At 41.8% G+C, this 14,072-nt stretch overlaps 1 protein-coding gene across 1 annotated transcript in view; it reads left to right on the top strand.

The window, feature by feature from the left end:
- Positions 1–14,043, top strand: part of LOC106816427 (cyclic nucleotide-gated cation channel alpha-3-like) — a 17,484-nt gene extending 3,441 nt beyond the window's left edge. Inside the window, exons 2-8 of the mRNA XM_014821047.1 lie at positions 4,431–4,509; positions 5,486–5,663; positions 5,998–6,162; positions 11,394–11,540; positions 12,152–12,217; positions 12,479–12,593; positions 14,036–14,043. Of these exons, the coding sequence (XP_014676533.1) occupies positions 4,431–4,509; positions 5,486–5,663; positions 5,998–6,162; positions 11,394–11,540; positions 12,152–12,217; positions 12,479–12,593; positions 14,036–14,043 (758 nt within the window). The remainder of the gene's footprint in view (positions 1–4,430; positions 4,510–5,485; positions 5,664–5,997; positions 6,163–11,393; positions 11,541–12,151; positions 12,218–12,478; positions 12,594–14,035) is intronic.
- The last annotated feature ends 29 nt before the right edge of the window (positions 14,044–14,072 follow it).

The raw sequence follows: 14,072 nt of genomic DNA, 5'->3' as shown, positions 1-14,072 counted from the left end.
CCGTTACCGGCGCCACCCACATTCCGCTGTCGCGCCCGGCGCCACCACATGCTGTTGCCCCGAATTCGGCGCCACCGACCCCGAAGCGCGCCCGGCTCTGGGTACGTCCACATACACCATTTGACTGCTCACCGGTGCAGCGCTCAACCTGCCACGCTCTGCATGCACAACATTGTGTTGTGCCGGGTCCCACCACACTTCATGCACTTCCGTTCTCTAAACTTACACCTGTTAGCAACGTGACCGCTCCCAAGGCACTTGAAACAAGCCCCACTTCTCTCAACCATCATACGTCTCTCTTCTACAGCAGCAGAAACGAAATTTCCGCACCCGACAGTTCTGTGAGGACCACCACAGGCGGCACAATGCAGCCCTGCACCTAGCTGCTGCCGACCGCCATTCTGGCCGCCATCACCGCCCCCACGCTGACCCCTGGCCGGGCAATCACGCTTGATGTGCTCGGTAGACCCACACGAGAAACACTGCCAGTCCTTCGGGATACTCCGCCCGTTAATGCCAGGCCCCGTCCCTTCCCCGACCCCCTCCCCCCACCCTCCATCGTAAACGTAGCAACAGACCTCAGATGAGCCCAGACGCTCTGCGGCTCTTGTTGTTTTAAAGGGGGCTTATGTCGGGGTTGCGAGCTGACTTGACTGGAAACAACTGGCTGCAATTCACTGCAACTGCAGTGCTTAGGTCGGTCGACTGCGACACGAGTGCCTGCGACTGGCCGCCACTAGTTGCTCGAAATAGAACAGTGGGCAACTGGACGCAACTAGTCGCTGCCGATCGCTTCCAGTTGCTCGAAATCCAGTTGCTTCGAGTCGAGTCGGCTCGCAAGCCCGACATAAGCCCTCCTTAAGATTACTCTCCACCTTTTGCACGGGTATTGCTCTAATGAAGATTAAACGTTTGTTGACGAATGATTTATTTATAGAGGAGATATATCTCTATGCTCAAGCCAAAAAAATTCATGAAATTTCCAGCACCTAATTACCTCCGCCAAGGGGTTGGCAGGAGGTTATGTTTTCACCGGTGTGTGTTTGTTCGTTTGTGTGTTTGTTGGTTTGTGGGTTTGTACGTTTGTTTGTTTGTGTACAGCCTAACTAAAAAAGTTATGGACGGATTGTCATAAAATTTTCAGGATAGGCCAGAAATGGGCTAACTTAGAATTGATTAGATTTTGGTGGTGATCCAGATCCAATTAATTAATTAATTAATTAATTAAGAAAATTTTAACACAATTTGAATCAAGTATAAGCTTATACATATTAAAAGTAGAAACAATTAAGAACCTATTTAAGAACCTTTTGAGCCTAATTTTTCAGTAAGCACCATTTACATAAGAACATATTGAGGCTAACTTGGAAAAATCTATGTTCTTATACGCGGGGTTTTTACTGTATAGCGAACGGAGCTTTGTGAAACGCGCCCAGTTTTTACGTTTAGTGTCGTCTAGCTTGTACAATATGTCTTGCACTTGTCGTTAGAACTGTTTTTTTTATTGTACTGACGGCGAGGAGCTTGCAAGCGCATGTTGATATATATTTTACCAATGTACCGTTTTTAAACAAACAAACAAATAAATAACTAATTCATGCAGTGAGTTAGTCACAAACCCCGCCAAACGGTGGCACTGCTATATCTGTTACCTAGCAACCATTTTGTTACCCAATCACCGCCTAGAGTTCCGCGTTCCTCGTTTGGAATTCTATCTGTCGTAAGAAGATGGAATCTATTATCTTCCAACCATTTTAGTTGTGTGTTGGAATCTATTCACAAAGATGTCCCCGACGGACGTTACTGTGTTTGGGACAATATCAGAGATATCGAAGAAAGGATATCTTTCACCTGAATGGCCTCTTGTTAGGCACTGGCAGAACTTTGTAGGAATATGTGTGTTGGTGACCTGCTGTTTGGATCCGTTTATATTCGCCTTCGACACATCGCAGCCCCTTCTCTGGGGAATCGCATACTTTTTGGACGCCGTAGTGCTCATCGATATAGTTTCGCAATTTTTTACAGCATATAATAACAAAGGAAAATGGGTTACTGACTTGAAATCTATTCGTAAACACTACATGTGGGCAGTTGGTGCGCCTTTCATGTTCTCGCTAGATATAGTTTCGTTGCTGCCAATCGAAGCTCTAGCGCTTGCTCTCCCTGCCACCTACAGAGCATGGTCTGGTTTAAGACTTAATCGGTTAATACGCTTTTACCGAGTTGGTAGCCTACTAGGTAAGCCAGAACAACTTTAGGTGCAAATACACTTTATGACGTCCAGTATGGCGGCGCAGTATGGGGGCGCCTAACCCTAACCCTAACCCTAATTCTAACCCTAACCCTAACCCTAACCCTAAACCTAACCCTAACCCTAACAATAACAGTTGTTAGGGTTAGGGTTAGGCGCCCCCATACTGCGCCGCCATACTGGACGTCATAAAGTGTATTTGCACCCAACTTTATACTATAAACTTAGTAAGCCACGACTAAGTCTTTTGAGTTTGAGCCTAACTTAACAGACTTGTTATACTTTACGTATACTAATTTAGTAATTACTACTACTAGTACTAGTAATGGTAGTATAAGTATCTAAGTTAACTTATACTTATACTTATAGGCCTACTTATAGTACAACAAAAACATTTGTTTAGAAATTCTAAATTAGAATGAAAAATTGATTGAATGTGGTGGATTGCCAGAAATACAAAACGTGTGAAATAGTTTTTGAGATTAAAATTTAATATATTTGGTAGTTATGACATGTTTTGTCTCAACTTTTAACATCTGAAAATTGGTGGTGTTTGTTAAATGCAGACTAATATTAATGACAGTTTTGCCTCATTGGTCAATCAGCATGCATGAACCTAGTGATCGAGTATGTAACATTCAAAAGTCACGCTATATATACGTGGCGCTATCGTCAAACACTATCATAAAGTCGGCTGTGACCAGTGATTGAAGCACACTGGTGGTGTGACGTCAGCATTTATGAGTCACTAGGCCTAATTAGTAAAATATTTTTTTAAGTCCATGCATGCAAGTGCAAAATTCTACAGACTGGTTGACATGCTATGCAATTTCTCGAAAGATATATAGGTTAATCTGTCACAATGAGTTGTAAATGTGACACATCTCATGTCATTCACCTGAATTTGTGGTTTGAATTGTCATAGTTTGTAAGCAGTTTCAGGGTTCTTGTTAACTTTTGACAAAGCAGGTAATTTGACAATGAATAGCAGGTAACTGTTTTTCCGGCACGGACGATAGGGCGAGCGGCGAAGGCGCGAAGCCCTGCTAGGGGGGTCCGTGGGCATGCACCCCCGGAAAAAATTTCTGATTTGACCCACAAGTAGCCTATTTTGATGGGTATGGGTTCTAGAATTTGGTAGTTTAGATAGGAAAATATATGCTATTAAGTATCTATTATAAAAAGAAAAACCCGCCCGTGCACAGAGTTAGTCTTGGGTTGGAAGTATTTAAAATAAACTTCGTTTTTTCAAATATGTAATATTTTACCGCCTTTAGTGGGAGTTTCTCTCAAATTGATAGCCGGTAACAAATTGCGCGATAGGCGGTAAAAATAACCGGTTACCGGCTATTAACAAGAACCCTGAGTTTTGTGATCTGTGGAATTGAGGATCCTATTTTCAATCTTCTTTGCTATTGAATTTTGGGCTGATATGTTCTATTATGTCATCTGTACGTTTAATACAGTCACAGTTTATGAATTGATTATAATGATAACATTGGTTTTTGATGTGCAGCAATCAGAGAAGAAGAATTGTCCTCAGACACATCACACGTTCGTTTCATGCGATATGGAGTGATGTGCTTTGTGACCATGCATTGGTTGTCATGTGGATGGAATATGCTCGCCTGCCTCCCTCTTACACCATTTGATGGCATCTCCTGCTATGCTGACACTTGGGCATCAAGTGTAAATGGTAATATAGAAATTAGATCACAGATTGCTAATTGGCGGTTAATTACACATGTCGTGAGTGGCCCCAATGTACAGGTAAACTTGATCAGTTTAGTGACCTACAGATCAAGCTGTAAAAACACAACATGACAGTGTTTCGATTGGCAAAAGTAAACAAGCTGGAAATTAAGGCATGTCAATTAGACAATTAAGGCACGTCCGAGGATTTATAAGATGTTGCAGGGGTCGAAATAAGCGATGGTTCGATGGTCCGGGCCATATATATACGCTCTATATTTCTATATTTCTCCATATTTCCTTCTTTATACGCTCTTGGTATTACTATCCATTGAAAATGCTCAAGTGACCCATCTTTCAAGGTAATTGAGTAGCAGGGTTATATTATAGAGCATCAGATTTTGAAATTCAACTTCATGTTTGAGTTGTTTATAGTTATATGTTTCAAAAGCATTTCTTTAGCTGTTTTAACTTTTATTATTTTCAGGTTCCGAAGATCTTATGAGCACAGGGGAAAGATATATTAGGTCACTATACTGGGGATCTGCAACAGTTACATCAACAGGGTACGTTTTACAAAGCTGTTAGAATGAATGCAGATACACAAAATCTGCTGACAAGGGGCCGTTCACAGTTATTACAGTATCATAGTCATTGAGGCCATAAGCTGTATTAGGTGAGGCAACCGACAGCTATTGTTAACTTTTAAACGTACAAATAAATGTCAAGTCATACATTCCTGCCATCTCTTATAAATTCTGAATATTTTGTACATTTTGGATGGGGTGTGAAAAATTGTATAGTCACTATACAATTTTTCATACCCCATCCAAAATGTACAACTATTAGTGTGTATGCTTGTAATAATAGTAATAATTGTGAACGACCCCAAAACGATTCTCTTAGCTAACTGGCTAATGTCACTCATAGTCATAATGATTAGGCGTAAGAAAAAAAGATGTTTGTTTCCACTAACAAGCTGAAAAAAATTGGACATGGTAGGCTGGCAAACCTTTTTTTATCAATTTTTTTTGTATTCTAACCATACTTGTTTTATACTTATAACAGCCCATATAATGACTTCAAAGTCAAATCAATGCATTCACCGATCGATATCACGTTGGGATTTTTTTCTTACGAAAATCTTCTTTCTTTTTTTTGCCGATCACAATAAAAAGTTTCGACACGGCGGTTTTAAATGGACTTCGTCGGGTTAGCGGAAACAAACGTCTTTTTTAGGCCTTTTAATACTAATTTATTATTAATAAAGTCTTATTCATGCACTTTATTTGTTTAAAGAGCAAAAGTACTCTGCATTGCTTGGGGAAAGCGGGAATATGAAACTGTGTAGTGTTTGTAGTTTTAATTGGCAAATCTTATCTAGAGTGATCCTATACATTAAAATAATGGTAAATTAGTCTAATACTAATAACAATGTTATGTGGCTATAGATTTTGTGCAGTTTTTTAATGTTTTATTTAGTGCTGATGGAACTTGCATACCATCATATGTGCATCAGTGATTGTTAATGTTATTTTGCAGTTATGGTGAGCTTTCTGCTACAAACCTTGAAGAACGGTGGTTTGCTGTATTAACCATGCTGGCTGGGATATCCGTGTTCTTTGGCATGTTATTGGGTGGATTGACTTCTATGCTTACCAACTTGGACAGTCAGCGAGCCACATATGTACACAGGCTCCAGTCTGTCATGGATCAAATGGTTTGTTATTCATAGTTTAAAGAATAGCGCTACTCCAGCTTTCACTATCATTTTATTTTAACTAAGCTAGTGCTTAGTGCTAAACTAGGTTTTTTTTTTTAAATCCTGATACATGTGTTGTGGCAACATACTGTTGTCTTCCACCCCAGCACCTTATACTCATTTACTGTATTCGTAAATAAATATTTAGTATAATTTCTATAGCACTTGATACTAGTATATCTAGTAATGACTATTCTTTTAGATATTGTAAATGTGACTATTTGATTCTTTATTAAAGTTGTCTTGGGAAGAACATTTCAGTTAGCTTCATACAAATCATTCTTGTTTACAGAAAGAGTTGCGGATAGCTAAAGACCTCCAGAACCTTGTTTCGGGTTACTATAACTACATGTGGATCAGTAAGATGGGTGTACAACAAGATGATATTTTTGCACAACTGCCACTTTGTCTTCAAGCGGAGGTTTCTCGTACAACCAACAGAAGTGTGCTGGAAAAGGTATTTATCTTCACTGTTTAATTTTAAACATCAGGACTCATAGTGTGCATAACATGGTGAGTGTGTGTATGGTAATATTTAATAAAGTCTCACATTCATTTTTAGCTCATCTGACATAGTCAGATGCAGCTTGTAGAATCGCTTGATCGTCCGTCCGTCCGTCCGTCCGTCCGAGCGTCCGTCAACAGTTGGGCACAAATCTTAACCGCTCGACGTACGGTCACGATATTCGGCACATTGGGGGGGATCGTCAAAACGAGTTGGGATGTCGAAGCTGGGGGTCAAAGGTCAAAGGTCAAGAGGTATAAAAGAAGGGGGAACATTCACTCCTTAACTTATAGGGAGGAAATGCAGAATTGCGGCACAAATCTAAATGGCTCGACCTAGGCTCGTGATAGTTGGTGTATAGCATCATGGTAGGAAAAGCCATCACTGTGCCGAAATTGGAGGTGACAGGTCAAAGGTCAATGGGCACAGTGCAGATTTTAGACATTTTCTGAGGACATGGTCTGACGGAGCGATTGAAAAACTTTTTTGTTTCAGCGGTGACCTAGCATTTTTATGGCATTATTGAAAGGACCATGAAATCTACTTTTTGTTGACATGCGAAGAGTAAGTGTCAGATAACCTTTTGACCCTCAAGAGGAGGGTTAAACTTGGATTTGTTGACTGTCTGTTAGAAAGAATTTGACTGCTGGGTTTGCTAGTAGAATCTATACATGCCTGGATGTATGAGACTACAATGTCACAGTGAAATTTCAAAAGCTAAATTTGGTTAAAGAAGGTGTATGTTCCTTAAATCGTATAATTTCTATGGCATTCTGTACCAACAGTATGTTACATGTAACGTTTCCTATGCCACTGCCAGTGGCTTTGGCTGCCAGTGCATGTGTTGCCGCTGCAGTTTTGCCTGCGTTTAAATTGCGTTACAGGTCGCAGCTCTCTATTGGCAATTCTGCCAGCCTGGTAGGCTTGGGCGTAGGTAAATGGATGGTTGACCTTACCTTTCTTCTTGCAAAATACGTTGTTGCTACCCTACGGTACGATGAGCAGCTTCCATCTCTTAATCTTGAAGACCCACCTTGAAACGTACTACGCGCGCAGTCTCCGTGTCAACTTTCCTAACGATCCAACGACAACATTCCTTTTGAGAAGGTCCTGATACCATCCCTGTGATTCCACTTCTTCGGCCGTGTATGTGCACCACATTCTGCCCAATTCCCCCGCCGCGACTAACGGTTACTGAATCCCCACCACTCCACCACAGAGTCACCGCACCAGTACGACGTTGATGAGCGCTGCTTCGCCTCCGCCCGGCACTGCTTTACTGATCTGGGCAGGTCTGGTCTAACCTTAGTAACCTGATTGTCCTTTGCAAAACTATATGGAATCACACTTTGTTCACACGTACCGTTTTCTGCTCATCTGACGATACGGTCAGATCGCAGCTTAGTAGAATCGCTGGATCGTCCGTCCGGGTTCGGTCCGCCGGTCGTCCGTCAACAGTTTGGGCACAAATCTTAACCGCTCGACGTCGGTCGACCGAATATTCGGCTCCTTCCGCGGGGCGCGGACGTCAAAACCGGTCCGCCGCTGGGACTGTCGAAGCGGGCGGGTCAAAGGGTACAAAGGGGTCAAAGAAGTGTAAAAGAAGGGGAACATTCACTCTGTAACTTAAGTATAGGGAGGAAATGCAAAATTGCGCACAAATCCTAAACGGCTCGACCTAGGTCCGTGCATAGCCTCGGTTGCTATCAGCATCCATGGGTAGCGAAAAGCCTATCACTGTGCCCGAAATTGGGGTCCACAGGGTCCAGAAGTATCAATCGGGCACAGGGTCAGATTTTTAGACATTTTTCTGCCTACATCGGTCTGACGGAGCGTGAAAAACTTTTTTGTCCTTCAGCGTGTGAACCCTTACCATTTTTTATTTGGCTTTATTTAAAGGACCATTGAAATGTCCCTTCTGCTGATCATTGCCCGAAGAGTAAGTGTCTTTGCTCGAGATAAACCTTTTGACCCTCAAAGAGGAGACCTCGGCGGCCCGCCCCGTCCCCCCAGGTCCGGCTCTCTGCCGACAACCCCGCCGCCCGCCCTGCGCCGCGCTGGCCCGTTCAAACATGCAGATTTGTGACTGCATTTAACCACAAGGCAGCTGAACTGCTTTTGCTATTAGAGCCCCCTCCTGCCACCCTCCCACCTCCCCCTTCCCCCACCGCCCCACTCCCCCTTCCCCCTCAGTCGCCCACCTCTCCCCCCGCCCCTTCCCCGACCCCCTCCCCCCACCCCTCATCGTAAACGTAGCACACGACCTCAGATGAGCCCAGACGAACTTCTGCAGGCTTCTGTTGTTTTTAAAGGGGGTTATGGTCGCGCTGGTTGCGGAGCTGACTTTGACTGGAAACAACTGGACATGCAATTCACTTTTACCGCAACTGCCAGTGCTAGGTCGGTCGACTCGCGACACGACGTCGCCTGCGAACTGCGCGCCGCCCACTAGTGCTCGAAATCAGAACATGTGGGCAACTGACGCACAACTAGTCGCTGCCGCATCGCTTTCAGTTGCCGTCGAAATCCAGTCTGCTTCGACGTCGAGTCGGCTCGCAAGCCCGACATAAGCCCCTCCTTTAAGATTACTCTTACCACCTATTTGCACGGGTATTGCTCTAATGAGATTAACGTTTGTTGGACAATGATTTATTATATAGAGGAGACCTATATCCCTCTTATGCCTCAAGTCCAAAAAAAATTCATGAAATTTCCAAGGCACCTACGATACTCCGCCAAGGGGTTGGGCAGGAGGTTATGTTTTCACCGGGAGCGCCACCGTTGCTGTGTTATGTTCGTTTGCTGTTTTTGTTGGTTTGTGGGTTCTGCCTACTTTTGTTTGTTTGTTGTACAGCTAAACTAAAAAAGCTTATGGGACGGATTTTGCCATAAAATTTTCAGGATAGGTCAGAAATGGGGTAACTTAGAATTGATTACATTTTGGTGGTGATCCGGATCCAATTAATTAATTGATTAAATTTTCAGGATAGGTCAGAAATGGGGTAACTTAGAATTGATTACATTTTGGTGGTGATCCGGATCAAATTAATTAATTAATTAATAAAATTTTCAGGATAGGTTAGAAATGGGGTAACTTAGAATTGATTACATTTTGGTGGTGATCCGGATCCAATTAATTATGTAATTCATTAATTAATTAATAAAAATTTTCACGTTGAGAGAATTCAGCTGCCTTGGCAGAGGTCTGCGCTCTCCGAGTGCTCTAGTTGTATTTATGTTACCACACAAATTTTGAATTTTTAGCTGAGCTGACGAAGTCGGATGCAGCTTGTAGAATCGCATGAGCGTGCTTCAACAGTTGGGCACAAATCTTAACCGCTCGACGTACGGTCTTGATATTCGAGACGTCGGGGGGGGGGGGGGGGCGAAAAGGTCTCGGGATGTCGAATTTGGGGGTCAAAGATCAAGATGTGTCAATGGAGGGGGAATATTTCCCCCTTATAACTTAAGGTATAGGAGGAAATACGAAATTGCAGCAAAAATCTCAACGGCTTGACCTACGCTCTTAATATTCGATGTATAGTGTGATGGGGAGGAAACCCATCACCAGCGCGAAATTGGAGGTCACCGGTCAAAGGAAAGTGGGGGAAAGGTTAGATATCACACATTTTCTGAGGACATGGTCTAACGGACCGAGTGAAAAACTTTTTTGTTTCAGCGCTGACCTACCATTTTTAGCTCATCTGACGAAGTCAGATGCAGCTTGTAGAATCGCATGAGCGTCCGTCCGTGATCCGTGTGTCCGTGTGTCCGTCAACAGTTGGGCACAAATCTTAACCGCTCGACGTACGGTCACGATATTCGAGACGTCGGGGCCGGGGGATCGTGAAAAGGACTTGGGATGACCAATTTGGGGGTCAAGGGTCAAAGGTCAAGATGTGTCAATGGAGGGGGAATATTTCCCCCTTAACTTAAGGTATAGGAAGAAATACGGAATTGCGGCACAAATCTGAACGGCTCGACCTATGCATAGTGTCATATTGGTGTATAGTGTGATGGGCAGGAAACCCATCACCAGTGCGAAATTGGAGGTCACAGGTCAAATGGCAGTGGGGGAAAGGTCAGATATCAGACATTTTCTGAGGACATGGCCTAATGGACAGAGTGAAAAACTTTTTTGTTTCAGCGCTGACCTACCATTTTTATCACTTTATTGAAAGGACCATGAAATGTGCTTTCCACTGACGTGCGAAGAGTAAGTCAGTGTCTGATAACCTTTTGACCCTCAAGAGGAGGGGTAAACATGAATTTGTTGACTGTTAACAAAGGACTGTTCACTGCTTTTGGTATTAGAGCAGTGATTGCGAAGTGATTGGCCAATTTAGTATCACACCCCTGAAATTCTTAATATTATTGTATCCCTCGCGACGAAGTCGGCGGGGATACTATGGTTTCATGTCTGTCCAGCCGCCGCTCGCCTCCGCAGACACTCCCTTCCGCTCTATAACTCGGCCCTTAATTCACCTAGCACGACCAAACTTGGTATACTTACATATCTTGGGGAGAAGGCATGTCGCGTAGCAAAACCAGGTCACTGCGACCTTTATTTGACCTTGACCTTGACATTGATCATATTTCCCTTACGCTCTATAATTCGGTCCCTAATTGACCTAGCGCGACCAAACTTGGTATATAATACTTACGCATCTTATGGACAAGGTGTGTCGCGTACCAAAACCAGGTCACTGCGACTTTTATTTGACCTTGACCTTGATCATATTACCCTTCCGCTCTATAACTCGATCGGCCCTTAATTGACCTAGCGCGACCAAACTTGGTATACTTACACATCTTGGGGAGAAGGTGTGTCGCGTACCAAAACCAGGTCACTGCGACCTTTATTTGACCTTGATCATATTTCCCTTCCACTCTATAACTCCACCCCTAATTGACCTAGCGCCTGCTACTCAGCAAAATTAAAGGGTTGAAGGTACCGTGTTGATGTAGGAATACGGAGATATTTCATTAATACTAGATCGCGGGGGATACATGTAGTTGGCGACAACTGCAATTTCTAGTTAAGTTTCATTTTCTGTTATTCTGTTGAGTAGTAAACTTTCAGTTCCAAAATGCCAAACTAACTGCACTCGTTTATATATGGGTATAAATGTAAAGTAGAATTTTGAACTTAATAAAATGGTACTTACAATTGTATTTTACAGGCTTCCATTTTCAAAGATATTGATGAGGGATTTTTGAGAATGTTGTCGCTTAACATCCACCAACAGCTGTACTTGCCAGGCCAGGTTATCATTAGCCGTGGCGACACTGCTCATTCCTTGTTCTTTGTCCATCGTGGAACATTGGAGGTATTATGCCGATAGGGCATGGTCAAGTGGATTTATTATTTATGAGCTCATCACTTTTTTTGAAGTTGAGGCGATGAGAACATTATATCATCTATTAATATTTCCTACTTTGAATATACGTGCAAAAGTCTTGGGTGTAATATATATCACAATTAGCAATTGGATTTCAGCAAGTACAATAGTAGAACCAGTAATAAATCAAAAATATAAATATAAATTATATCAGTTGATAACATATATTGTTTAGATGGTAACAAAGCCCAATTTATTGCACTTTTGATTTGGTCACATTTATATATGGCAATAACACAATCGTCAAATAAATTAACAGAAAAGACATTGGAGTAGTGTTACATAACTATACGAAAAAATAGGAATTGTAACACGTTAGGTTAGTTGTCATATATTGCATTTCCTCTGAAAATAATAAAGTGGTTCTTTTTGCAATTATTTGCCCAAGAATTTCTTGTACTAATACCTAGCAATTTAAAAATGGATGTTTTGCTGTTTGTCAAGTATATGGCATATAGTGTAGCAATATTATGATTTAATTAGTGTATAAACGAAATTGCATATGCAATGTGTTTACACGTACTTATGCTTATTTTAAGGTACTGTCAGATAAAGACGACGAGACGCCAGTTGCTACACTCCGTGAGGGTAAAGTGTTTGGTGAGGTATGAAAAATGTGTATGGTCAAAATAATAATTGCAGTTATAGTTCATCATAATTACAATAACCAATAAAATGACGATGTGTATTTTGCTACACTATATAGTTAGCACAAAAATTGTACAGGTGTTACAGTTGCTTTATATAGAAACTGCTATTCATGCATCTATTGAAAGTCATTTACCTGAAATACTATAGTGTCTATAGTGAATATTTGTATTTTCCTAACTTACTGTTTGACACCTAATTTTCTTTATCTGATTTAGGTAAGCTTGATTTTCTCCTTACCACGATCAGCTACAGTAAGAGCTATTACCCACTGTGAACTCATGACCCTAGAAAAGGTTAATGTTCAGAAAGTTCTCGAATACTATCCTGAAGGTAAACTAACTATACCATGTTTACTAGAAAATCATTTTGTGCTTTTTATATGTTTTTATTTCTATTATTAATACATTGTTTATTATATTACGTGCACATGTGACAACAAAAAATCGTCTCATGTAAGCTAATTGAAAAATCGCCAGCTGAGTGAATTTTAAATTTGACTATTTGTATCATTAGCCGCGTTCACACGTAGCAAAAAATTCGGTATTTAGCGTTCACACGAGGCAAAATGCGCGGTTCAAGAAATACGGTATCTAAACAGATCCGGTATTTGTTGAAATACGCGGCTTCCCAGACCCCGAATAATTTGCCGTGCTTGAGAAATACAGGATCTCTTGGAGCGTGCATTTCCTCGTGTGAACGCTAAATACCGTATTTCTGAAGCCGCGTATTTTATAGACTGGTCCGCGCTCGACAGTTCCAGTGTAATGCGAGTCGAACTGTCGAGCGCGGACCATGATATGCAGTCTACGTATTTTATCGGCAGTTGGTGCGCATTGCATTGTTTGCTTGATTGTTATTAAAGCAGCTCGTAGCTCGCAAATACGGCATTTCTGGAGCCGCGAATCAGCGTGTGAATGCTTGGTCGCGTATTTGTCTCAGATTCGGTATTTCGCAAATACTGTATCGGGGTTCTCCAAGCTTTTTCATTATAGCATGGCGGGTGCTGCCTTTACGGTCCTAGTTGCAAATCGCCGAAGGCATTTTGTGTGTTAGGGGGGTCCGGGGGCTATGATATTTAGCATGGCGGCTATGATATTTAGAGGGGCGGGTGCATTTTAGGATGGCGGAGCTCGACGATAGCCTGGCGGGCCGCCAGGCTATAAGTGCTCTTGGAGAACCCTGCGTATTTCATAGATACGAGGTCTCGTGTGAACGAGGCTAATGTTTATAAAAACAAACTTAAACTTGGACTTGGACTTTTTTCTCAATAAATATGTGACTGGCCAGGAAGCTGTGCTAAAAAGATTCTATTACTAGTTAGTGGGATCATCTTATTGTTGCTTTACTAGTTATGTAATATTATTATGTAGTTTCAGAAAGATTGACTGAAATGGCACTGAAACGATGCACCGCAAATGTCGACAGTACAGTTGGAAAACATCAAGTCATGAGAGTAAGCTAGTTTCTGTGAAGTAAATTTTTGCACTATAATTATTGTGAACAGGAACCCTTTCTCAACGTTTAATATTGATCAAATTTTGTTAATGCAAAAAATATTTACCGAGTAAATTGTGTTATTGTTATATTCATTCTTACTAAATAAGTTGTGGCTCTTTGTGTCACACAAGTATATACATCGGAGATAATTGCGTTGGTAGCTATAATATGCTAGTATATTATAATAATATATGATTAACTGGTATATACGTCATGTATGGTAATTACGTAGCATAGTAAAACAGTTATGCAACTGATTAATCATTTTGTTCCAGGCTGCTGAAGAACCCGAGACTATGACCAAAGTGAAGT

This window comes from Priapulus caudatus, unplaced genomic scaffold, assembly GCF_000485595.1.
Source record: "Priapulus caudatus unplaced genomic scaffold, Priapulus_caudatus-5.0.1 Scaffold1375, whole genome shotgun sequence".
Classification (NCBI taxonomy): Eukaryota; Metazoa; Priapulida; class Priapulimorpha; order Priapulimorphida; family Priapulidae; genus Priapulus; species Priapulus caudatus.
The sequence above is the reverse complement of the archived record's forward strand: the minus strand, read 5'-3'. Positions and strand labels throughout refer to the sequence as shown.